The sequence below is a fragment of the Crocuta crocuta genome, unplaced genomic scaffold (genome assembly GCF_008692635.1).
Source record: "Crocuta crocuta isolate KB4526 unplaced genomic scaffold, BGI_CrCroc_1.0 scaffold3, whole genome shotgun sequence".
In the NCBI taxonomy this organism is placed as follows: Eukaryota; Metazoa; Chordata; class Mammalia; order Carnivora; family Hyaenidae; genus Crocuta; species Crocuta crocuta.
Window position 1 is genome coordinate 12,148,477 of NW_027529934.1, and position 26,986 is coordinate 12,175,462.

At 38.7% G+C, this 26,986-nt stretch overlaps 1 protein-coding gene across 2 annotated transcripts in view; it reads left to right on the forward strand.

The window, feature by feature from the left end:
* The window catches only part of PLA2G4A (phospholipase A2 group IVA), a 164,460-nt gene that overhangs the window by 78,998 nt on the left and 58,476 nt on the right, over window positions 1-26,986 (forward strand). For both annotated transcript variants that reach the window (XM_077763286.1, XM_077763287.1), the window contains 2 exons: window positions 6,618-6,655; window positions 11,689-11,830. In XM_077763286.1, coding sequence (XP_077619412.1) covers window positions 6,618-6,655; window positions 11,689-11,830 — 180 coding nt within the window. The remainder of the gene's footprint in view (window positions 1-6,617; window positions 6,656-11,688; window positions 11,831-26,986) is intronic.

Genomic DNA, 26,986 nt, shown 5'->3' on the forward strand with positions numbered 1-26,986 from the left:
CATGGAAGGTTTTTGACCAGGTAATGGGGAGTTTTGGAAGGTTTTTGACCAGGTAATGAGGAGTTTCGGGCAAACAAGATTTGGCTTCTTTCTCAGATGTATTAGTAAGCAACAAGTTAGTAGATGAATAATGTTTACTATCGAAAACAAAAAGGCGATGCAGACTACTTCTGTGACAAGGGACAGGTATGAGGAATTCTAATGACTTGAGGAAACTGAGTGCAGCAATAGCTTTAATGTGTCTGTAAGAGTTGGAAGGAAAGATTGCTCGTGCAGTGAGGACCAGTGGAAGTTGCAGAGTGGGAATTTACAATGGATGCAGCCCTTCCTGAGACTGTGATTTATCACTCCATTTTTGAACCCTTCTGTTTATTATTATTATTATTATTATTATTATTAGAGAATGCCAATCTTAGGCCTGGGTCCATATTTTTTTGTTTTCTAGCTGGCATTTAGGGTGAGGTTGTATTTATTGGAGTCACAAGTTGAGAGAGCATCAAAGTTGTCATTTGAGAAAAATTAGCAGGACCTGCTGTTTTTGACCCCAGGCTCAGAGTCAGCCAACCACTGCCTGGGTTGGAATCATAATTCTGATATTTATTCACCATGTGATGTTGGACAAGTTATTTTTTTTCTTTGCCATGCATCCTCATCTGTGAAACAGGGTTGTACATAGTACCCACCTCTTAAGGTTGTGGTTATGGTTAAATTAATTGATGTATGGAAAGCTTTAGAACAGTGCCTCACCTGGTAAGCACTAAATAAATATTAGATATTCCCATTATAATTGTAACTGGCCAGATTTAATTATTTGTCATGTGGTTCATGGAACTGACTTAACTATTAAACATATTTGTTTGAACTTACTGAAATGAACTTATTTGTATATTCAGGTGGAGCCTATAAGGTTCGTGATCATTTGGTTTAACACAGTTCAAAAATGCTCCAGTCACTCATTACTGAATAGATCAAGTGTGGCTGTGGGTTACAGAATCCCATTTTAAAGTGGAAAGATATAATATCTTTAGAATTTAGTGTGTTTTGTGTAAACAAAGTAGCCCACTTGAAGAGAATCACAAAAATGCTGAGGTTTTGAAGTATGATATTTATTCTCTTTATTCTCTAGATAAAATTTGTTTAGGCCAATACTCTGAGGAAGGTAGCCTCTAAGTTTACAAGGAATGGTGTTTTTATTTGCTGTCTTTATTTAGTCATTAGTGGTATTGTTTAAAAATAGCCATGTCTCATGGCTGCTGTGGTATCTAATTCTGGCTGATTGCTTTCTTTGATTACTGCTTATTCATGGTTGCAAAGTTGAAAATGAAAGAGATAGTTTCTATAGAAGAGATAGTGGTGTGCAAAGCTTTTTAAAAAATGGTAGTTTTAATGCTGAGTTCAGAATGTTAAGTTAGTTTGAGGATGATTTCTTTGGAAAACCATGTGTGATGGCTAAGACTATAATTTAGCTAAGTGAATGAGACAAAGCAAAGTTTGGAGGGAAAACAAGAGAACTATATACTTTGATGAGAAGTCTGGGGGATCTTTGGCTAAGATATGAATCTTGTCAGATGGAAGTGGGTCAGAGTTCAAACACAGGTCAAATAATTCCTGGCTTTAAAAGAAAATGCTTTTTTATTTGGGGATGCTAACTATGGAAATGTAAATGAGTCTTTTTTTTTTTTTTTTACATTTTTGCAATACAAGTTTTAAATTATAGGGCACTTTAGAATGTTTTTGTATTCCTGAGGGTCCTCTACTGGATCTAAGTTCCATCAAGGAGTAGAATACATCCATCTTAATTACCATTGCATACTTAGCCTGATACACATTAGGTGGTTGAATCATTTTTGGATGAATGGATTAAGGAATGCATTTATGGGAAATACAGAAAATTTAAGAAGTGCCCAGACAGGAATAATGAAAGTAAATTAAGTTAAAAAAAAAACAAAAAACTAAAGTCTGGGAGATGCCCATTCAGAGAAAAAGAGAGAATGTTTGGTTTGGTAATTGTGCTCTACAAAGTCTGGTTTAGAATTTTCAACGTCCACGGAAGGAAAAGGGACCTTAAGTGAAGAAAAGAGAGGTTGTCCTCAGATGTAAGGAGGAAAGCTATATGATAGAGTGGAACATGACTATAGGGGAAATAATGTATTTTTTAATCTTTCAAATCTTGTAAGACCAGCTGTGATATTTGGTGGGAGGGGAAAGGGACACAGTTATCCTGAATTCTTGGGTGAATGGATTAGATGATTCCTGGTAGTAAACGCTAATTTTATTTTCTTAAGAAATCACGTATGTTACCAGACTTACTGTGCTGATCATTTTGCAATATGTATAAATGTTGAATCATTATGTTATATACCTGAAACTAATGTTAAATGTCAATTTTATCTCAATTTAAAAACCATTAGTTTTTTGTGTTATTAACAATCAGACACATTTTAAAAAGTGGTTTTAGCAGTCCTCATTCCGTTTTTTGTTTTTTTTTTTACAAATAGTTTATTGTCAAATTAGTTTCCACATAACACTCAGCTCATTCCGTTTTAAACGTGCAGAATTTATCTGGATGTGACCTGGCTTGCACTGGTGGGATTGTACTTTCCACTCCACAGTGGAGTTGCTTCTGTTAGATCTACATTTGGTTCCTTCTTCATTGGATAGATTTGTAGTGTACGGAAACATGATTCTTAGCGCAGGTAGCCCTTATTTCTGAAATATAATTTTATTTTGTTCTGTACAGGTCAGGTATATACGGGCAAAGCAGACAATATTCTGTAGTTCTCCCAGGCGATATAAATTATTATCAAAACTGCATTGTGATTCGTTGCTGTGTAAGTCTGTTGACGGGGAGAAAAAGAGTACCCTGACTCAGGAGGGATCCAAACTCAATATAATGTTTTATTGCAAGTTAAGGTTGTAAATGCTAGAGTACGTTAATAAGAAAAGGCAGAGAGTATTTGGGGAGCTCTTTACCAATAGAGCAGGTTCTCAAGTTTAAAATCGTTTGTGTGCATCTCTTTGTGACAATAATTTTAAACAACCTCTTTCATGCCAAGCACTATGCTTGTTGCTTTAGCTTTATCATTTCAAAATGACCCTGGAAAGTTTGCAAGAGGGTTAGTGGATTAGATACTTTTCAAACATTATTTTTAGGTTGAAAATGTCTTCTCTATTTAGGTTCTCTCCTCTGGGCCCCCACCGCCTCCCCACCCTGAACATCCCCCATTGTAAGCATCTAGCATTGCTTTCCACTGTGGAATTCAAAGATGAGATTGTTGTTTTCCACAAGAATGCACACAGAGCACAGCCTGCTTCTTACATTTATAATTCCTAGAAGAGGTGGAGTTCTTCCCCTTCGTCTGGGTCCTAGCTAAGCGTATGGGGTTGGGGAGACCCAGGCAGGTGGGGTCACCTTTCTGTCAGCTTACCTTGGTAATACCAGCAATGTAGAAGACTGTGATACAAAACTACTTCATGCAGTGAGTGGGAAGGAACTTATAATACTTGTTTAATGCCTCACAGGAAGTACATGCTTTTGTGGCTATTGCACTGAATGACATGTTTCAGGTAAAAGGTGCAGAGAGATTGTAAATGTCAGTCTTCACGGCATGTCTGAGCATAGCACATCAAGTGGGAGAGTTTAAAATTTCCTCCAGATGGTGGGTGATCCACTTGGGCAACATGAGGAAGTGAAGATCCCCATCCATGTAACAAGTCCCTCCGCACCACATTCTGTAATATTCCCAGTGGCAGGAATCCTGCGTCTTCACTTTTCTCATCCTCCCTTCTTATCAGTCAGTTGAGGATTTATGGATGTCTCAGCCAAGAAGTGCTATGCCTGGATGTGTAAGGGACATTCTGAAGACAAATACATAGCAGAGTTGATTTTCCTTTCATTTATTAAGTTGTCAGGAAAGTTGTCATGAGATATAATGCCAGTTGGCCTGTCAGTTGGGTAGCCATCTCTTTTCTCAAGTCTGTCATGACGTGGCACATTGGACTAGGAAGCTCATTCCAGCTTAAAATCTTTCCGTTTGTTAGAAAACTTCACAATGGGTTGTAATGTTGTTCTTTTAGTTTCCATTAATCCATGGTGTTTTTGCCCTCTGGAAATGAAAACAGTAAATCTAGTCTTATTTTAATACCAGCTTTCATGTACTTGGGAGCATGGAGGGTGGCAAACAGATCATGTTTTTACCCATGTCTTGTTTTTCTCACTAAATATCCTAAGTAATCTCATCCGATATAAAGTTTTCTAAGCCCTCTTTGGGAAAGACTCCATTTGAAATTTAGAAACAGGAATAGACATGATGTGCCGGGATGTGGTCTGAGCAGTGCTACTAGCATGGGTAAAACAGACAGCAGTTATATTAATTGTTTGGAAGCCAGTCACCTTTTTTAAAAAAAAATTTTTTAATGTTTATTTATTTTTGAGAGTGACAGAGCATGAGCGGGGGAGGGCAAAGAGAGAGGGAGACACAGAATCCAAAGCAGGCTCCAAGCTGTCAGCACAGAGCCCAACATGGAGCTCGAACTCATGAACCGTGAAATCATGACCTGAGCCAAAGTCGGACACTTAAGAGACTGAGCCACCCAGGCACGCCAAGCCAGTCATCTTTTTGACTTATAACTGTACTATGATTCATCTGGGCATGTGTAATTCCACTTGTACTGGGGTTCTTGATTATTTTGTTAACTTCAAAGTGATACTGATATGCTGCTTTGGTGAGTAAAGGTTCATAGGACTTCATAGGAATGGCTGGCTGTGTTACACCAGCCCATGGTTTTATGTTTAGTAGCGATGGAATGTTTCTTAACAAGAAAAGATTGCCTCATGTGCTCCCCTCACACACACATGCACAGTAATTCAGCAGATATTGATTACGTGTCATGTGCCATATACTGCAATGAACTAGTGATAGAGATCTATATAAAATAGATACATATGATACATATATCCATAAGATACATATGAATGTATGTAAGATATGTATATAAGATAGGTCTATATAAGATAGATACAGTTTAGTGGGAGAGGCAAATTCTTGTACAGATGATTTCAATACCTTTTTCTTATTCATAAAATTAAGTGCTGAGAATTATCCATGAACTTTTTCTAACCTTTTGGGAAGCTCCTTCTAGTTTGTTTTTTTCCATCCTCTGAAACCAAAAAGAAAACAAAGCCAGTAATCTATAGCATTTTGTGTTGCTTCTAAAAATGCCCTCTTCACCTTTTAAGAGGCATATCTGAGTTCTGGTCTATTTGAAGGTATTGGGCAGATTCGCTCTAACTATATTCTATGGTAACTGATATAATAAAAATAATAGCACCAATTTATAATTATGCAGCAATCTGCAAAACATTTTCTCAATTGGTTCTCAGGACAGTCCAAAATTATATTATTCATAACTAATGGCAGGGATAGTACAGAGAATGTCTTTCTATACAACAGAATTATAGTCTCTGGAGAGATACCTTTTAATACCCCTTTTTTCTTTGGATATTAATCACTCTGTTTTCCATTTGACTAATATTGGCTCATTGGCAGGCCAGAGTCCTCCTAGAAATTTGGTTAGCTCACACAGTGTTGAAAAATGAAAACCTGAGCCCCACCTCCCATTTGTAGATGTTTCTTGAGCCGCCATAGTTGGCTGGCCACAGTCCTGCTGCCACCTTGGCTAGGTGTTCTGTCTCCAGTCTATGACAGCCCACACTTGTCATAAACGCACATGTGTGAATTTTCACCTAGGCTTTCTTTAACCTCCTTACCATTTCCACCTCTATTTGGAGGCCTGGGGACAGTTCCTGAATCACAGGCACAGTATCTTAGTTTTTAGAGCTCAGGCAATTTCTTATAATGTTGATTTATTTTGAAACGGGGGTGGTGTAGAGAGCGCACGCACACACACACGAGTAGGGGAGAGAGGGAGAGAGAGAATCCTAAGCAGGCTCCATGTTGTCAGTGCAGAGCCCACTGCGGGACTTGAACCCACAAACCCTGTGAGATCATGATCTGAGCTGAAATCAAGAGTTGGACACTTATGGGCACCTGGGTGGCTCAGTCAGTTGGGCGTCCGAATTCCACTCAGGTCATGATGTCATGGTTCATGGGTTGAAGCACTTCACTGGGCTCTGTGCTGACAACTCAGAGTCTGGAGCCTGCTTCGGATTCTGTGTCTCCTGTCTCTGCTCCCCCCCAACCCCCCACTCTGTCTCTCTCTCAAAAATAAGTAAACATTAAAAAAAAAAAAAAGAGTTGGACACTTAACTGACTAGACGCCCAGGTGCCCCTAGAGCTCAGACAATTTTTATGTCTCATGCGTAATGATTGCAGAACTCAACTCCTTCATTTTAGTGAAGAAGGAAAACAATTATGCAGAGGCAATTCTTATATTTACTAAAATGACTGATTATGTAGATTCATATCGTGAAAAATAGTAAAACATATATTTATTGAAATATGACTTAGGGTCTTCATAAAGCTATGTTACTTTTATTTTTAGGATTCTCTTAGGTTAAAAATAAACTAGCACTCAAAAATTGTTTTGACTTTGTTTGCATTATATGTGATACACATCCATTTTATGACCTAATCTGATGAATGTATCTGTTTTAGGTCACTGAAATGTTTCTGGAAATGTCTCTTGAAGTTTGGTAAGTACATTTATTTCATTGGGTGGAAAATATTGTGAGTGATCCACTGATTTATTTTAATTGTTAAGGGTAAACTTTTAAATATGAAATAATTCTGACAGCTTTTGAACATAAACAGCACATTAAATAATCTTTTCTTTAGCTCTTCCCTAAGAGCTATGGCATTAAAAAAAATAATAAACTTTATATCTTTGCTACTTTTCCTGTAGTTTGGTCTTCACATAATAGAGTTCAAGGCTTATCAGTTCAATAATAAGGGCTTTTAGAAAGAGTCCTCCCTCTTACCTATTTCCCATAGAAATGAGCAGCTATGGTTATTTAAGCCTATTTTTCATTGTTGATTCAGATAGATATTCAAGAACATGAAAGTAAACATAAACAGGAAACTATAAAAAGGAAAAAACTGAAAACTGAGATTGTTTTTGTTCACAGAGATAGTAAAGTTCCATGAACCATGTTACTCTTTCAAAGTGGCCTCCAAAAAAATGTTGGAAAATCATTTATTTATTTTCAAGCGGTGCATCTTAGGGGGAGTTAGGTCTGCCTGGAGACTTAGCTGGATCTAACGCTGAGTTCAGTACATCCCACCTCCCTCAAACTCTCTGCATCTCCTTGAACTTCCCTTGAAGTGGGTTTTACCAAAGTAACTGGTACACATTTAATTTACCCAAACACTGCATATATTAGTGTAACATTCTCCTATATTGTGATTTGCCAAATGAATGATGATGGCTATATTGACATTGGATTTGGTATTTCTTTCTCTTATTTGGGTTCCCAGAACACATTGATTCAATCTCATAAATTATTACATAAATTACCACTGTCCCTCAAAATATGTCAGGAAATATCACAGGACAGTCCAAGTAACTGAGTTGTGTTGTTTTGCATTGTGTTGATTCTTGCTAAAACACGGTATATTTTAAGGGTACCTGGATGGCTCAGTCAGTTGAGCATCTTACTCTTGATTTCAGCTCAGGTCATGATCCTAGGATCTTGGGATCCAGCCCCACATTGTGAAGCCTGCTTAAGATTCTCTCTTTCTCTCTCTCTCTCCCTGACCCCCACCTGCCCCTCTCTCCCACTCAGGCTCTCTCTTTATCTGTCTAAAAACTTTTTTAAATGTGGTATATTTTAGCATGATATTAAAAGAACTTTTGCTATTTGACTAGAAAGTCATGCTAGTTGTCTTAATGGGAAATGGTCTACACTGATGTAATTAGGACCATATTAAGTAAAAGAAATTCACTTTAACAAAGCACAGATAAGAAAAAATGGAGGGGAAAAACTCATCAAAATAAGATATATATTCAGAAGCAATTTACTCTATATTTATAATGAATTTTAATCAAACTATTNAATCCTAAGCCGGCTCTGTGCTGGCAGCCCATTGGCACCCCAATGTGGGACGAAGCTGCAATATCATGATCTGAGCTGAAAGCAAGAGCACCATGGCGCCCTAGAAATGTTATTTAAAGAAAAATTCAACTTTCCATGGAATGTCTTTCATTAGATATAAAATAAAATCAACAAAGCAGATTAAACAGTTAAAGATAATATATAAAGGAGGAAATAAATGAACCAAACTTGTTAATATACTTATAAAATTACTCAACAATTTTGAATTTTCTTTTACATGTTTGTACTGATATCTTCTAAATATCTGTGTTCATTGCCCTGTTCATAGGTTTTCTGAAAAATCATGCTCCTTGTGTTTAATGTAGGATAGTGACCGGCATAGTGTATTACAAGTATATTACCTAGTATATTACAAGGAACATGAGTTTCAGAGTGAGAACTCCTTTTAAATCTGCCTCTTGCATTTTATGTTAACAGTTGAAAGATTTTTAATGACACTTTTGCTCCTTTGTAAAATAAGAAAAGAGTATTTTATAAGCCTATCTAGTGTGATGATTTAATGAGCTGTTCTTTAGGAAAAGAGCATATATTATTTTATATTAATAGAAAATAGAAAAATTTTCTACATGTACACCACATGTTCACAGTAAAACTGTTTGTAATAGTTTACAGAAATTCAAAGCAACCTCAGTATTCATGGATAAGTAATGCTATAATCATATAACAGAAATATTCCATATTAGTAAAAAATGTTTGAATTATTCCTATATATAAACACAGATGAATCTCAAAAACAAAGTGTTCAATGGAAAATATACTGCAGAATACATATAATTGATAGAATTTAGAAAAAATTAAAAACAAAATGTCTCTTCATGTTACTTAAAGATATAAATATATACTGAGAAATTATAAATAATTATAATTTATAAATGTATAAATAATTATAATTCATAAATGTATAAATATATTGGAATAATAAAGAGTAACTTTAAGGTAGTGGTTACTCTGAGGAGCAGAAAAGGAAACACAATTGAGGCAGATTCACAGAAAGAACTGTGCAGGTGAGATTTTTATTTCTCAAAATGGTTAGAAGATACTCAACTTAATGTATTGTAATAAATAATAATAGAGAGTTTACCCCTAAGATTTGACTTAAAATAAATGTTGACTCTTAACTCTTTTCCTCCTTGTTACATAAGCATCATAATTATCGAACTTAATAACTGTACAATCCAATGATTTAATATGCTATACTGATCATTTTTTATTATTGGACAAAATGGCTAAATGATCTTTTCAAAATTAACAGTTAATTTTCTTTTTTTTAAGTTGATTTATTTATTTTGAGTGTGGGAGGGGCAGAGGGAGGGAGAGAGAAAATCCCAAGCAGGCATAGGGCCTGACTTGGAGCTACATCTCATCACCCAGGATATCATGACCTGAACCAAGATCAAGAGTCTTAATGGATGACTTAACTGCCTAAGTCACCCAAGCATCCTTAACAGTTGTTTTCATAAAGCAGATATTCAAAAATAAAATTGCTCAAAGGCCATACACATTTTAATTATTTTATTTTTAAATATGAAATATTTTAAGTTATTTGGTACTCATCATTTAGTCACTTTCAAAAGTATTTTGCAAATTTATATTCCCAAAGTGAATATATTTACTTTGTACTGGAAAATAAATACTTAAAATATTTCTTAAAAATTATTGATAAGAATATTTTTAAAATTTGCTAGTGAAACTAAATATTCTTCTGTTATTCATTATTAATCATACTTCCTCTTTTTTGAGTTATCCATATCTGTCCCTTCTGAAGAAGTAATTAAAATATTATTTATAATCAAATACTGTAGAGCACATAGCCCAGAGGCTATCGAGTCTCTTCTTTTGGTCTACATTTTACAAGGAAGAGATACACTGAATTAACAGAAATGGTAATTAAATTTAATTCACTCTGAAGGGAAGGACTTGCTTTTATGAATGGTAAAGAGGCAATATTTTATTAGTGAAATCTTACTTTCTACATTTGGATTTATTTGCATCATCTCTCAGAGCTTCAGTTTTTTGGATCTGTAATAGGCAGTTATAAAAAATGTATATTGTATAATAATGTGTGAGATTTACTCCCATTATTTCTGCAGTGATACATGCCTATGTATCTAAAGTGGTTTTTGGCATAGTCTGGGGACCCGAGAACTGCTGCTGCTGCTGCTGCTGCTGTTAGGAAGGGTATACAATGAAAAGGTTCTGAAATCCTCCAGTCAAAATGACGTGGCTCTGTCTGAAGTTCTAGTATTAGCAGTTCCTTTTTTTTTGTCACAGGAAGACATCTCTTAGACAAGGCAATTCATTAAGACAGTATTTCTGCCGGTATGCTCCTCAGAACATAACTCTTTGGAATGTTAATGCTATGTCATGGAGAAGTGGGGGATGGAAGGCCAGGGGAAGGAATTCTTGCTCAAATAAATTTGGGAAATACTATGCCAAACAGACCTCAACAGGTTTACTTTCCGAATTACTTCCCAGAATCTTTACTATCCTAAGATGAATTTCTCAGGGGCTGTTTGTGTGCTTGCTTATTTTTTCTAAAGCATCTCCTACTCCAGATTTTCTGGAAACACACCTTGGGACATAGGGCTTTAAGACAGCCATCATTTTGGCTAATAGACACTAATATTTGGCTAATAAACAATGCTCAACATCACTCATCATCAGGGAAATAGAAATCAAAACCACATTGAGATGCCACTTCACGCCAGTCAGAGTGGCTAAAATGAAGAAATCAGGAGACTATAGGTGCTGGCGAGGATGTGGAGAAACGGGCACCCTCCGATACTGTTGGTGGGAATGGAAACTGGTGCAACCCCTCTGGAAAACAGTGTGGAGGTTCCTCAAAAAATTAACAATAGAACTCCCCTATGACCCAGCAATAGCACAGCTAGGAATCTACCCAAGGGATACAGGGGTGCTAATGCATAGGGGCACATGTACCCCAATGTTCATAGCAGCACTCTCAACAATAGCCAAAATATGGAAAAAGCCTAAGTGTCCATCAACGGACGAATGGATCAAGAAGATATGGTTTATCTATACAATGGAATACTACATGGCAATGAGAAACAATGAAATCTGGCCATGTGTAGCAACGTGGATGGAACTCGAGGGTGTTAGACTAAGTGAAATAAGTCAGGCAGAGATCAGATACCATATGTTTTCATATGTGAACAGGAGAAACTTAACAGAGGACTGTTGCGGAGGGGAAGGGGAAAAAATAATTGGGGAGAGGGAGGGAGGCAAACCATAAGAGACTCTTAAATACTGAGAACAAACTGAGGGTTGATGGGGGATGGGGAAGAGGGGGAAATGGGTGACAGGCATGGGCATGGAGGAGGTCACTTGTTGGGATGAGCACTGCATGTTATATGGAAACCAACTTGACTATAAACTATAAAACAATAATAAAGTTAGAACAATGGACAAAACTAAAAAAAAAAAGAAAAAAGAAAGACAGCCATCATTTTATACCCTTGTTTCAGATCCCCTTCTAGAAAATGGCTTGAGGGGAACAGTGAGCATATGTCAGCATAGCCTCCGGGGAGTGGGACTGGGTGATTATAACAAAGCTATTGGGGACATAGGCTCATGACCGTCTATTTTCTATACAGTTCATCCCCAGACCTCCGATTCAGTATGGCTCTGTGTGATCAGGAGAAGACTTTCAGACAACAGAGAAAAGAAAACATAAAGGAAAACATGAAGAAACTCCTGGGTCCAGAGAAGAGTGGAGGCCTGTATTCTATACGTGATGTGAGTTGGGAATTTTTCAGATGTTATTGCAATTCAGTAATAATTGTGTTTGTACTGTCTCCCCCGTTTCACCCAAATATGGAAATCAGTGAGATTAACCGTTATATCTTGAGCTTTTTAAGATGAGCTAAATACAAATTCTCTGAGGAAGATTGTCACAAATGCTGCCCATATTTAGCAATATTGACCAGCTACAGCTTTACAAAGAGGCATAGGCCTACTTCTACACAAACAAGATGTTCATTAGTTAGAAAAGTTTAGTCTCACATGTAGAAAGATCATTGAATTAATTTTATTTTATTTTTATTATTTTTTAATTGAAGTATAGTTGACACACAATGTTGCTTTAGTTTCAGATGTACAACACAGTGATTCAACAAGTCTCTTCATTGGGCTCACCATGAGTGTGGCTACTGCGGGTCACCACACAACGCTGTTACAACACCGTTGATGAGATTCTCTGTGCAGTACCTTTCACTTCCATGATTTATTCATTCCGTAACCGGAATTCTGTATCTCCCACTCCCGTCACCCATTTTTCCCATCCCCCTCGCTCCCTCCCCTCCCCTCTGGGATCATTGGATTAACTTCAGTATGGACTAAGATTAAACAATTGTGAGACTTATCATTACCACACAAGAAGAAAGTGTTACAAATCTTGTTAATGATAACACAGTTAACAAAACTACATAGAACAGAATGGGAGAGATAAAAGGAATTGTTTCAAATTCTTAATATTTCATAGCAGGAAGCTACAGGCTGTCATCCCAGATTGACCGAATAGTTAAAGAATGATGACCTCTGCTTTTTAATGTTTTCATCATCCTAGCGATTGATCTTAAAATTAAAGTATTTTTGTGAATAAATACAGGAAGTACAATCCTTTATTTGTACTTTAACTTCTTTCTCTTCCCTTAATTTCCAGGAAAATATATATCATTTGTTATTCAATAACCTGTAATGTGTAAGCCAGATTTTGGTCATTTATCTGTTCACTTATCCATTTATCCCTTCACTGATCTATCATCTGTCTACCTACCTATCCATCTGTCCATCCCCATTTATTGGTCTATCCTTTTATTAAATGCTTAAGTAATTGCATTTACATGTATACATATACATATGTATATAAGTTCTGCATATAAATATACATAAATTCTGAATAAGGAAGCCAGATGGACACCCCTGTTCCACATGTGATTGCAGATTTCCAAATGTGTTATTATGTGGACATAGGGGTGTTTGAAAGCCAGTCCGCTGCTGCTGGAATGGCTTTTATGTTACAGGATCAGACTCTATAGTAAAGTGTCGCTTATAGGGAATTTTTGCTGAAGGAAAGCTTGGAGGAGAAACAAAACCTCTATTGAAGTTCTACTAAGGAAAAAAAAAAAAGACTTAAGAGACTTCTTTTCACCCATCCAACTTGCTTATCACCATACAGATCCCTGGTAGCACCTGTGATTGATCGTTGTCTCAGCTTAATTACTCTTTGAAGACATTTCCTTCTCTGTGTATTACTCAGAAGTTTTGAGCGTCTTGAGAAATTTTTGTCTTTGCTTATTGTTTTTAGTGTATAGTAAATCTTTCAGCAACAGATCTATAGTCTTCTTTTCGTCCCCATCCTTTTTTGTGTTTTTATACCCTTGGAGCAGAGAAATGATATTTCAATTTTTTTTTTTTCATTTCTGCCACTTGTCACTTGTTGAGACCCTGCTAAAAACTAGAGATGAACAAAGCCGGACAGTCACTGTCCTTGGTGACTTTAAAGCCTAGTCGAATAGAAAGTCTTCTTAAGATAGATCTTAAGCAGATAACACAGTGATGTGTTAAGTTCTTTCTAAAAAGAGGTGTGGGGCACCTGGGTGGCTCAGTCAGCTAAGCGTCTGATTTTGGCTCAGGTCATGATCTAACGGTTCGTGGGTTCCAGCCCTGCATCCGGCTCTGTGCTGACAGCTCAGAGCCTGGAGCCTGCTTCAGATTCTGGGTCTCCTCTCTCTCTGACCCTCCCCTGTTCACGCTGTCTCTCTCTCTCTCTCTCAGAAATAAATTTAAAAAAAAAATAAAAAAATAAGTGTAAAAAATGTTTACAAAGAAGTATGAACGGAAGGATAGAGAGCCGACAGTGGGGTGACCCACTCTTTCTCTGTGGCGGAGAGGTGGCAGTGGGGTTTGGGACTCACTGACCCAACATAACGGCAGCTGAACACATTGAATATCTCAAGCCAAAGGAGTTTGAGAACACAGAGCAGGAAACTCTCTGTGACCTCCTCTCGCCCTTCTCCCCTGCAGCAGGCCATAAGACCCTCATGCAAGAGGTCCCCTCCCTGTACCTGGAAGAAAAGAGCTCTCCATTTCTCCAAAGACAAAGGAATTCCAGGAAGAATCTAAACAGACAGGTCTTGCTAAATTTCCTCCAGTTTTCTATATTGCCACTCGTACTCCGACCTATCCTATTTCTACACGACTACCCACTCTTCATCAAAACCTAGCATTAAAAATACTAAGGTATAACTATTTCTTTGGGTGTTCATTTCCTTGTGAAGTTTCCCAGGTCACATAAAACTTCCCTTATACACATGTGTATGCTTTTCTCCTGTGCATCTCTCTTGTCGGTTTCATTTTCAGAGTCAGGGACCTTAAAAGTGTCATGGAAAACCTTTTCCTTCCCTACAATGGAAGAGTCCTCCTGGAATTGAAGACTGTTGGTCAGGCCCGGAGGAATGAGTTTGCTGGAAAAAAGGCAGGAAATGGATCCCTCTGTAATTCCTGGCCGGCAACTCCTTTGGGAGACCCTGTTTTGTTATCTCGGCGTTTCCCTGCTTTGCTGCTTTCAGTTATTTGCAACAATCCTTTCTTTCCCTCCTGGCTGCTGATCTACGCTCTGCACCCCTCACAACCGATCGAGTGGTCTCCTAATCAAAGAAAGATCAAATGTCATCAGATGAGAAATCCTTCATTCTTTGCCAGAGGATTGCCATGTCCCATAAATCCATGCTGTCCTTTGCTACTTCCCTCTTGAATTCAGTGGAGAAAACAGTTGGTTTTCTTTGCAATGCAGATCTGCGTCAGATATGGATGGCCGATCCCAACTAGGAGCCCCAGTGTATCAATTGGCCCCCCCAGGGCCCCTCCCTTCCTGCACCCCTCCCCATTTGTCTGTCTCTACCTCTGTGTGAATTTTTACTATAAAAATATAAACTCCGACATGAAGGGGAAAAAAGAAACAACAAAAAGTCTCCCTGGAATGTGCATTCCCTTCCCCTTTCTCTCTACTTCTCTCCCTATGTTCACAGACTTCTCCAGAGTTTTCTGCCCTATCTCATTCTCCTTCCTCACTTTTTCAGGCTTCAGACCCCATAATTCTACTGCATTTGCTCCTCCAGTCGCCGGTACTCATAAGTGCAAAAGACCTGGCCCTGTGGGCCCCCTCCACCCCCACCCTGTAGGTGCAAATGATAGATGCCTCCCTCCTTTTTGAAACATTCTCTATTCAGTGCAGAGTCTGCTCCTATCCCTCTGCCCCTCTCTCTCCCTGGCCCTTCCCCTTCCTCTCTCTCTTAAAAACAAATAAAACATTTAGAAAAATGAATTTTCTCTCCTTTCTCTCTCTTCTGTGTCACCTGTGTAGGAAGAACTCCCCCCCAGGTATACCAACAACTTAGAACCTCCCTTCTGAGCTTCACACCTGAATATCTAGGTACCTACTTGATTGCTTCACTGGTATCCATCACATCTCTAACTCAGCATGTCTGAATCTGATCACAGTGCCTCTGTTTTCTGTAGTCCTGCTTGGGCCTTCCCTCCCCCCACATTCTGTTCGCTCTCAAACCCACGCTTAAAATCCTTTCCTCACTCTGAGGATTGGCTTCTTGGCCTCTTTCTAGCTTCCGTTTGTGCCAGTTCACCCCCAGTTCACCACACTCCTTCACTAGGTACCTCTTGGTCGCACGTCCCCTCACAACCTTCCTTAGCTGGTGCTTTTCCACACAGTGTTTCTTGTCTCTGCGTGCTTCTCTGTGCCACCCTGTCCCCGCCCCACCCCCTTTTGAGGTAACTAGGACCCTCCCAACTTTAAGAGCCACGTACTTGGCTTCTTCTGAGGCTGTTGCCCTCATCAGCACCTCCCTTCTTCCCCCCACATCTGTTAGGTCTCAGTTATATTCTCTACGGCACAAATATATGCACATTATCTTTTTAGCATTTATGACGCTTGTAGTTAAAAAATGCGTGTACGGATATTCATTTAATGTCTGTTCTCTCCAGTGGAAAATAAATTTCCTAACAGCGGCTGTGTTATTTCACCTTCATATTCCCAGCACCGGCAAAGGCTCCCAGCACACGGTAGATCCTCAGTAAGTCCTGTGTGGTGGGAGTGAGGACCCAGGTTCAAGAGAAAGCTTGGCACCGCCTCCGGGGGGTGCATTAGCTAGAGGGAGGGATCAGAGACTCTGAAGCGAAGAACATGGTATATCAGGTTGTGAGGCAGGAGACACAGGTGGAGGAGAAGGTCTGGAGGATAAGATCCCAGTTTGAACTGTTCAGTTAGAAATGTACGTTGGGGGACAAGATGCCTGGGTCAGTCAGTTGAGCATTCGACTTCGGCTCATGTCGTGATTTCATGGTTCAGGAATTCAAGCCCCACATTGGGCTCTCTGCTGTCAGCACCGAGCCGGCCTCATATCCTCTGTCCCCCCTCTCTCTGCCCCTCCTCCACTCGTGCACTCTCTCTCGGTCTCTCTCAAAAAAATTAAAATAAACCCAGAAATGTATGTTGGTGCAGATATCTAGCTGGCCTGTGTTCTTAGGTTTCATTTTTAAAGAGAAAGTCACTACTGTAATTCCGTAGGCACCCTTCCTTTTGTGGAAAAAGGAGTGGTCCTGGGAAAATGAAACTTGGCCTAATATTCATCCTAATTGGCTTTTCTGTCCCGGATGGAGAATGAAGTAATTGTTTTTCTGTGGAATTTTCTTCAAAAATATCAAATCCACGTTTCTGGAAGTCATTCCCGGAATTAAAACTTTTCTCATTGTTGTTTTGGTTCAGTCGAGAGTTTTTTCTCTTGTGCAAAATAATTAGATTAGATATATTCAGACCCACCCATTCCCACAACACAAGTAACATTTTCCAATTTTTAAAAAAAATTTTTATTCATTTTTGAGAGAGCGAGCGTGCGCACCCAGGCGAGAGCGGGGGAGGGCAGAGAGCAGGGAGACAAAGGATCCCAAGCAGGCTCTGCACTGACAGCAGCTGGCCGGTGTGGGGCGCGATCTCAGGAGCCGTAAACCATGACCTGAGCTGACTGAGCCACCCCGGCGCTCCTTTCCTATTTTTATGTTACTCCTTGTGGAGAAGGGTATCTTAAGTTCCCGACTCCCTTGCTCTCTGACAAGACTTCGCTTTCTATTCAGTTCTGGCTGATTGTCCTCCTCAAGGTGCACAGGAGCAGGCTGCCACGGTGGCCTGACAAAGAAAGAACAGTCCTACTTAATTCCCGATGCAGAGACTGTGCTTGTCTTATTCCTAGGGTTCAATGGACAGCATCCAGTTTAGGACTTCAGTGTCAAATCGAAATGTTAAATAAATTAGAGCAGCATAAACTTGGACACAGCCCTTCACTTCTGTGTTTCCCTTGTAAAATGGAGACTGTGTCTCTCATTAGGTACCAGGATGAGTACTAGTGCTTATAAGCATCCATCACGATGTATAAGAGCATGTAGTAGTTGCTCAAGAAAATAGTAGCTACTATACTTGAGTGTGGCTCTTCTACTACATAATACCCGAGGGTGATAATTGTCAAATGTAATAAAATCTGAGCTTTTCTGTCTGGATAATTAATTAGTCAAATATTTGAGGCATCTAGTAACTCAAGAGTTTATTCTCTTAGATAGTGACTTTTTAAAAAATGTATTCTCAATAATTTAAAAAATGTTTTAAAACTTTGTTGATTTTAGTCATGTAGATAGAAGTCTTTCTAAAATGACAGGTCATTCCTTGTCCTGATTGAACTGATTGGAGTGTTCTCAGGTCTGTCTCCTTTGCAAGCCGCTGCCATTTCTCCATGCTTTGTGTGTTCCCTTGAGGTAATTTCTCCAAACCACTCCTTTCTCTTTCAACTTTGCTGTTGTGGAATTCAAATCTGATAAGCAAGCTTGTTGTTAGAACCATATCTCTGAGAAGTGTGATTGCTTTATGAATAAAGTCCTGAGCTCTTTCCTATGACTAAGGCCTGCAAGACTTTGTATGTGGGGATTTTTGGCATAGTTGAATTGTTTGGAGGCCATTCTTATAAATTTTTTGATCTGAGAATAGTTTTTGTCAGATGAGGTTCCCAGATTATAGTCTTATGAGAAGGGAAATGCTGCTCAGTAGTTTACACTCCCTAGTAACTGGCCATAACAAAGCAACACTGGTTGGGAGACTAGATCTGGAACTGTAATAGTGAGAAAGAAAGAGAAAATAATTTTGCTTTAACCTACATTGAGAGAATAAAAGAGAACGTGTTTCCTCTCAAGGCAGAATTATGAAATACGTTCAATTTCAACAAATACCTTTTGATGCAAATCAAAACGGACCTTGAGTAATATATTCTGTGAGTGCTCTTCTGCACTTAAGTTTGTCATATAAGTGAAGTGAAAGACTAGAAAAAAAGAGTCCATTTGGTGATAGAGAAAGGAAAGCAAAATGGTTTCTGAAGGAGGTAATAGAAGTCAACCTTGACGAGTCGGGAAGAAGGTTCATTCGTTGTTTCTGTGGCTTCTGTCATCCAGAATACTCTTCCTCTTGCTTCCTACCTTCCTGGTGACCATAGCCCTTTGTACTCGCCATTTCTGTTCCCCTGTCAGACCGCAAGTATTGCAGCGCAGACAGTGGGGAACTCCCAAGACTGAAGGACAGGAAGGTGCAGTGAGCAGGTGGGAGCTTCCAAGGGTCAAGTTTCAGGACTCAAGAGGTGGAGTTGGAGTTTCCTCATCTGCGGTAGTGATGGCATGTGAACAGCCAAAGGAGTAAGAGGGCTGGAAGTTGGTCTAGACATGGATGTCCACGAGGCCCAGACGGTGCTCAGTAGGGTGGTCCACCATGAGGCAGGTGACTTCTGAAGACTACAGAGCTGGCGGGGAGACACGCTCCGGGGGAGGCATATGGAACACATGTGTCAGGAGCAAGGAAGGGGGAGGCCCATGGGGACAGGTGCTGGATTTGCTGCATGTTTCAGTGATTTGCTTTATAAATCAGATGTTACACAAGGAAGTTTACTGGGCTGAAGGGCAGTGGCCTGATGAAAAAAAATTGCTCGTGACAATAATATATTTTAATGTAATGTAAACTTACTATTTAAATTATACATGTGAATGGGGCGCCTGGGTGGCTTAGCCTGTTAAGCGTCCGACTTTCGCTTAGGTCATGATCTCGCGGTTCATGGGTTCGGGCCCCGCGTCGGGCTCTGTGCTGACTGCCAGCTCAGAGCCTGGAGCCTGTTTCAGTCTGTGACTCCCTCTCTCTCTGACCCTCCCCTGCTTACGCTGTCTCTCTCTCTCTCTCCTAGATATAAGTAAAACATAAAAAAAATAAATTTCACATGTGAAATTATGGCTCTGCTTGGAAAAATTGTAAATATGTTCAAACGAGATCATATATACTATTTTTTGTACGTTTCATGAAGCAAATCAGGACAGTGACTTGCTTCTCCTTGTGTACAAAGGTGTTGCCTAAGTTCCTGATCAGAAACGGACTGGATGGCACCTTGGGAGGGCTGGTACTGGGCACAGGGTGTGGGGGAGGCAAAGCCCCCTGCAGGGATTATCGTTTTCACAGTCCGGGTAGCCATGTCTGCTCTTGCTTTTGATATTTAAAAAATCAGTGCTCTCTAATTTTCAATACAGCTTCTCTGGCTCCTTTTATAAACTGGTTTGGAGTTTATATGGTCAGTTCAGGGTTGTAAAACCAGGTCTTGGCTCCCTCCTAGAATGCGTGTTCAAGTGCTTTGACTCTGTGCTTTAGGGGGGCAAAAATTGACTTTCAGGAAAAGCAGATCAAGAGAGGGTTCTGATTTTATACTTCTACCACATTTTTCTTCAAACTGGCAAGAATGTAGAGATAATTCGGGGCAAATTAGAGGGCATAGAAATAAATAATCAGAACTAAATTTCAATAATGTGGAATTTGTGACATCTTCATTCTTTATTTGCCTGATTTTTAAAATTTAAATCCAAGTTAGTAACATTTTAATGTAATAATGGTTTCAGGAGGAGAATTTAATGGTTCATTGCTTATATATAATACCCAGTGCTCATCCCAACAAGTGTCCTTCTTAATGACCATCTATTTAGCCCATCCCCCCCCAATACGCTACCAGCAACCCTCAGTTTGTTTTCTGTATTCAAGAGTCTCTCATGGTTTGCCTCCCTTCTCTGTTTCTATCTTACTTTTCCACCCCTTCCCCTATGTTTTGTTTCTTAAAGTCTACATATGAATGAAATCATATATTTGTCTTTCTCTGACTTATTTGCCTTAGCATAATACACTCTAGTTCCATCCACATTGTTGCAAATGGTAAGATTTCATTCTTTTTGATCACTGAGTAATATTCCACCATATGTATATACCACATCTTCTTTATCCATTCATCAGTCAATGGACATTTGGGTTCTTTCCGTAATTTGGCTATTGTGGATAGTGCTGCTATAAACATTGAGGTGCATGTTCCCCTTCGAATCACATTTTTGTATCATTTAGATAAATCCCTAGTAGTGCAATAGCTGGATCATATGGTAGCTCTATTTTTAACTTTTTGAGGAACCTTCATACTGTTCTCCAGAGAGTGCAGAGGTGTTCCCCTTTTTCCACATCTTCAACAACATCTGTTGTTTCCTGAGTTGTTAATTTTAGCCATTCTGGCAGGGGTGAGGTGATATCTCATTGTGGTTTTGATTTGTATTTCCCCAATGATGAGTGATTTTGAGCATCTTTTCATGCGTCTGTTAGCCACGAATGTCTGGATGTCTTTGGAAAAGTAGATGTTCGTGTCTTTTCCTCATTTAATCACTGGATTATTTGTTTTTTGAGTGTTGAGTTTGTGAAGTTCTTCATAGATTTTGGATACTAAGCTTTTATCAGATTCATTTGCCAATATGTTCTCCCATTCCATCAGCTGCCTTTTAGTTTTGTTGATTGTTTCCCTCACTGTGCAGAAACTTTTTATCTTAACAAGGGTCCAATAGTTCGTTTTTGCTTTTGTTTCCCTTTTTATTTGCCTGATTTTATCAGTGAAAAGAGAAAAAGAAATAATTTGTCGGTCATATTACTAACAAAAATGAAACCCAAACATATAACTATCCAAATGATTATAACCATCTGTCTTTGATACGATTGAGGAATTGGCATAAGTAATTCTAATACTTCTCAACTTTTTTGATTTGTAGTCCTCTTTCATACTAGTCAATAAAATTATAAACTCTCTTAGAAATTGAAAAATGCATTTAATGAACTGGTGTAGGTGTATTAAAAAGTACTATAAGTAAAATATTTCAAGGGGGTATNTTAAGTGAATAATTTACCAAGGAACAAATTTTCTCTGTGTGTTTTTCATAAATTTTGAGCATTGTTTTAAGACTTGATAGTTTCAGCACAGAGGTGGTTACATACTTTTCTCTTAACTCTTTAAAACATGAAATGGGGCTATGATGGTTAAATCTACGTGTCAATTTGGAGGGTGATTTTAGGTGAGATTAATATTCAGATCAGTGAATTTTGAATATATCAATTGCCATCCTTAATGTGTGTGGGCCCCATCCAATCATTTGAAGGCCAGAATAAAATAAAATCAGTCTCCCTGAGCAAGAGGTAATTCTCCAGCAGACTGCCTTTCTCTTCATCTGCACCATTGGCTCTCCTGGGTCTCTACCTACCAGACTTCAGACTAGAACTGACACCGGGCTTAAACCCATGAGCTGTGAGATCATGACCTGACTGAAGTCGGACGCTTAACCAACTGAGTGACCCAGGCACCCCTAGAACTGTATTATTGACTTTTCTGATTCTTGAGTCTGCTGGCTCATACTGCAGATTTGGACTTGCCATTCATTCTGATTTCATGAGCCAATTCTATATAGTAAATCTCTTTCTAGAGAGGTAGATATGTAGATACATCTTGTTGATTCTGTGACTCTGGAGAACCCGGATTAATACAAGACTTTTTAAAGGAGGCAAAAGTCTTTGTACAATTTTCAGACCATAAAAGTCTATGAAAATGTAAAAAAAAAAAAATCCTTAGGCATTTTAGAATTTTCTTTTGCAAGGGAGGAAATTAATAATATCCATATGCCCCTGTATCACAATAATGTAATCAAAACCACATGATTTTTGGTCAATGAAAATTCATTTCCTGCAATCATATGAGAGAAGTATGTGAAATATTCATTGATATCATTTCTGCACAAATTCTGATGCTGTAAGGTCTAAATATAACCCCCAAACTCTCAACAACCTTTAATTCTTTTAGATTTTGAGCCAGGACTAACAGCTGCGTCTTATAACTCTCCAGTTATGTTTTTGAAAGTTATTTCAGAATGACCAAGTCTACTAAAACATCCAAATTTAACCTTCAGTTGTTAGGTAAAGTTGTGCTGATAATCATCTGAAGTGACACATGAATCTGAAATATAAATTAGCCAAAAGTCAAATGGCTTCTTTCAATAAAGATTACTCTGTCTTTCTGAACAATGAGTAAAAGGAAAGAATAAGTTATGGTGTCAGTGACACCTTCATTCACACCGTGCTTCTGCGGCCTAACGGCTGTCTGTATGTGGACAAGGTGTTTGAATTGCTCTTCATCTGCAAAACGGCAATAATGCTGATCTCCTTTAGAGATCTGGAAATATTAAATCAAATGCATTGAATGAAAGTACCCATGCTCATGCCAGACACACAGTATTTTCTTGACAAGTCTAATCTCCCTTTTTTATAGTTAATAAAAATTTATACTTTTATCGGTTTTTAAAGCTTATTTACTTTGAGAGAGAAAGGGGGGGGAGTGTGTGTGTGTGTGTGTGTGTGTGTATGTCTGTGTGTCTGTGTGTCTGTGTGTGAGTAGGGGAGGGACAAAGAGAGAGGTAGAATGAGAATTCCAAGCAGGCTCTGTGCTGTCAGTGTGGAGTTTGATGAGAAGCTTGATCTCCCGAACCTCAAGATTGTGACCTGAGCCAAAATCGAGAGTTGGACGCTTAAGCATCTGGGCCGCCCAGACACGCTATCCTATGCTTTTATAGTTTTATAATTCATATTCTGGAGTAGTTATAGAATCTAGAGTGTTACTAGTAGCAAAAAGCCTCAAGGTTATTCATTCTACCTAATATTTCTACATGGAATTAAACAGAGTCCCAAGAGGATTTTCTTTGCCTCAAGTCACAAAGCTAGTTGTAGGGAAAGCTTTCAGAGAGGGTGGAGCATAGTGAATTAAAAGCTTTGGAGTCTGACAGATTCAGCTTTGAATCCACAGGACATTACTTTAGCTGTGTGCTAATGGAAAAATGAACTTCTTTGTGTTTCAATTACTTTATCTTTAAAATGTAGGTAATGATATAGATCTCAGAGTTATGAAAATTAAATGATAGACATAAAAACAGATTAATTCTTATGTAATAAATGAGGATGGTAATTATAATCTTCATGGTCATTCCATAATGTGATTATTCAATTTTTATGTTGCAAACATCTGACATTTTTTTCACCTGATAGCAGCTCAGATATCGGACTTAAAAATCTTATGTGAAACCTCTCTTTAAGAACTTACTGTAAAGCAATAATGAAAACAATGGGTTATACAACAACGAATTGCAGAGTAAGTGGCTATTTCCAGAAAATTCCTAACGTAAAATAGGCATCCATAAGTTGTGCTGGGCTACTACTGGCTTATGAAGGACAGCTGGGGATTAGAGAAGCCTTATGTTCAGTTTCTCAACTTTTCTTATTAAATCCAACTCTGAACAACAATACAGGTTGTATGTTTTGTGTTAAACAGTGTACTCTGTTAGTGAGAGTTTTCTTTCTCTAAACTATCTGATTTGTATTAGGTTTAATGTTATTTTTAATAATACAGTATTATAAGCAACCAAATCAAAATGTTCAAATGCCCCTAAATTATGTCTGAATAAATTTTTTAAATGTTTATTTATTTATGTATTTATTTTTGAGAGAGAGAGAGAGAGAGAGACAAAGAGAGAGAGAGAGAGAGAGATGGCTTGGCCTGATCTTAGGCTCAGTGCTTGGCATATGGCAACAATAAATGTTCACTCTTATTATTACGTTGCCTATAAACTCAACTCTTCTCTCAAGGCCTAATTCAAATTCCTCCTCCTTCTAACTTCTTACCTGGCCTGTTTACGACTACACCATACTGTCGTCCATTCACCCACTTTATAAACCACTTCTGTTTCCTGTCTTAGCTTTCTTTCCCTTCCCTACAAGTTTTTAAGAGCCTATGTATTTTATTTTATTGATGATTTAAACATTTATGTTTAAGAACATTCTGTGCATCTAAATATACACTGGTTCAAAGCCATTTTAATTGCTCCATTGCACTGAACCGGTGGAATGTGTTTTCATGAATGAGGTCCCCAACGTGCATCTAATTAGGATGCCTAGGGTCTTTCAGTTTGGGGCCACTTGGTATTAGACAAAGTCTTGGATGAGGAAATTAGTCCTAGGTGTCGTGCTCTTCACTGTCCTGTCCCCGCTAGGACCTAACCTCCACAGACTTCCCTTTCCATACATAAGAGTTCTATAGTCCTTTTGGTCCTTATAGTTCGAAGACAATAATTCCATGTTAAAAATGTATTTATTACATTGGTCAGTGACCACCCAAGGATCAGAATCCAAGTGCTTGAAACACAATGCATCCGTGTTGTGTATTGTGCATTTCGGAGGCGGAGGGCAGTATTTCCCCTGCAGACGGCCCCTTCCCTGGGGTCCATCCCCTGGGCAATGGCGGCATCATCTGCTGGGAGCAAAGCTAGAAACCCTCGCGGTCCGACTCCTTCCTCTTCTGTGCCTGACACTGGATGGGTCACCAGCTTCTCCTTGTAAATGTACCTTGATTCTGTTTCTGTCCTCATAAGCGTCACTTTAGGTGTAGAAGAAAGGAGGAATTGTTTTCCATTCACACCTCAGAATAAGAGAATACCGTGACTGTTAGAAGCAAGACGGAATTGCCAAAAGTACTTGAGCTCATCTCTGCACATGTGCTCCGTGATTTGGACATTGATTCTGCAAATGAGACTTTGTCACAAACGTAGAGAGTAGAACGTGATAGCAGTAGGAGATTTTGATGCAACTCCAGCCGGAGCATCCCCACACAGCTCAGGTTCTGCTCTGCCGCCCATGGGAGTTTCTTTCTTCACTTTGTTTCCTCTAAAGCTTTGAATTGCTCCGTGATCTAATATCTTTGCTCCGTGAACTGGTCAGTCTTCTGTCTATAACTTCTTCTTTGATCATTGTTATTATTGGGAAACAATGTCAAACAAAAGACACCTCCTCTCCCTGGCAATCTCAGTGCGTCCACATCATCCTCTGTGTGTCCAGCAAGTATTTCCCTCCATCTGCCCCCTATTCCTTTGTTCTCCCACTGCCTTGTCCTCAACAGGCTCAGAATTTTCCTGGAAGATGTTGGATTGTACTCACTATGTGCCTGATATTCTGAAACACTGGTTATTAACCATTTTGGTCTCAGAAATCCATTATACTCTTAAATATCAAAAACTTCCAGGAGATTTTATTTATATGGATTATATATCTATGAATATTTACCACATTAAAAACTGAAACTGAGACAACTTATTAAAATATGTTTTTACTTTAAATAAGTCAATGTCATATTAATATAAATAACATTTTATGAAAATAATCAGATTTTTCAAGAACAAAAAAATGAGATCCACTTTTACAATTATCTTTGTTGTTTGACTTAATGGAACACAGCTGAATTCTCATATCTGCTTTTGAATTCAATCCGTTGCTATCGCACGCATCCTATAATTTCTTGAAAAACTCCATCATACTCCCACGAAGTAATGAGGACAAAAAAAGGCAAATAACATCTTACAGCTATCATGAAAATAGTTTTGACCTTGTGGGCACCCTGAAAGCTGTGTACACTTTAAGAACTGTTCCCTAGGGTAGAGAGAACCCATCAGCTCTCCTAAGGAATAATGGTTCGGGACCACAAAGAAAATGACAATCTCTCGCTCTCCAAACAAACACTTGTGTTTTAGTCATACTGCAGACAGCCTTTGCTTCTGTACTGGGAAGACTCTTGGATGACTCATGCTGCTTCCATTTCCAGAACAGCCTCCTTCCCTGCCCTAGACCCTTCCTATTGAATAACTGTGCATCTTTACAGTTAAGCACAGGTTTCTTTTTCAGTTATGAAGCTCTCTGTACCTTTACAGTTTCTCTGACTGGAACTCACCACACCTTCTGAACCTCATGTAACTCCCAACCTGTAGCACTTTATTTTAGTAAGGCTATGAGCATGAGCCCCAGTATAGGAGCCTGGGGTTTGACTCCCGACTGCTATCTATTGGCTGCATGACCCAGAACAAGTTTTCGTGGTCTTGCTTCCAAGTACCTTGGTTTCTCACCTATAAAAGAGACACTTCATGTGGATTTTGTGGCAATCAAATGAGATCATTTCTGTAAAATACAGAGAACAGTTCCTATCAGATAGTAAGAGCTCAACAAATGTCATCTGTCCCTATTTGTATCTGCCTCACTTAAATAAAATACACTCCCCAGATCCACCTGTGATGCCTGAAAGATAGATAGAAAGAAAGAAAGATAAATAAATACCACTCAGTGATATTTATTTAATAGATTAAAGAATAAATAAGTTTTGTAGGTCTTGTCAAGGTCTTTTTTAATCGCTTTTTTGAAATGAGTCATGTATTTTGAAATGAGTCAGCATAAAGGAGTAGTAAGAATTATGGGCCAAGAAGGCACAGTGCTTACTTAACTAGAGGTTACCAGCCAATAGGTCTTATGCAAGTAATATCACCATTGTAGAACTTCCATCTACAAAATGAGCAAAGACTTTTTTGTTCACCTTACAGGATTTTCGAGAGGAAAGAAAAGAAAAATGTACCCTAAAGCAAGCCAAAAACTGC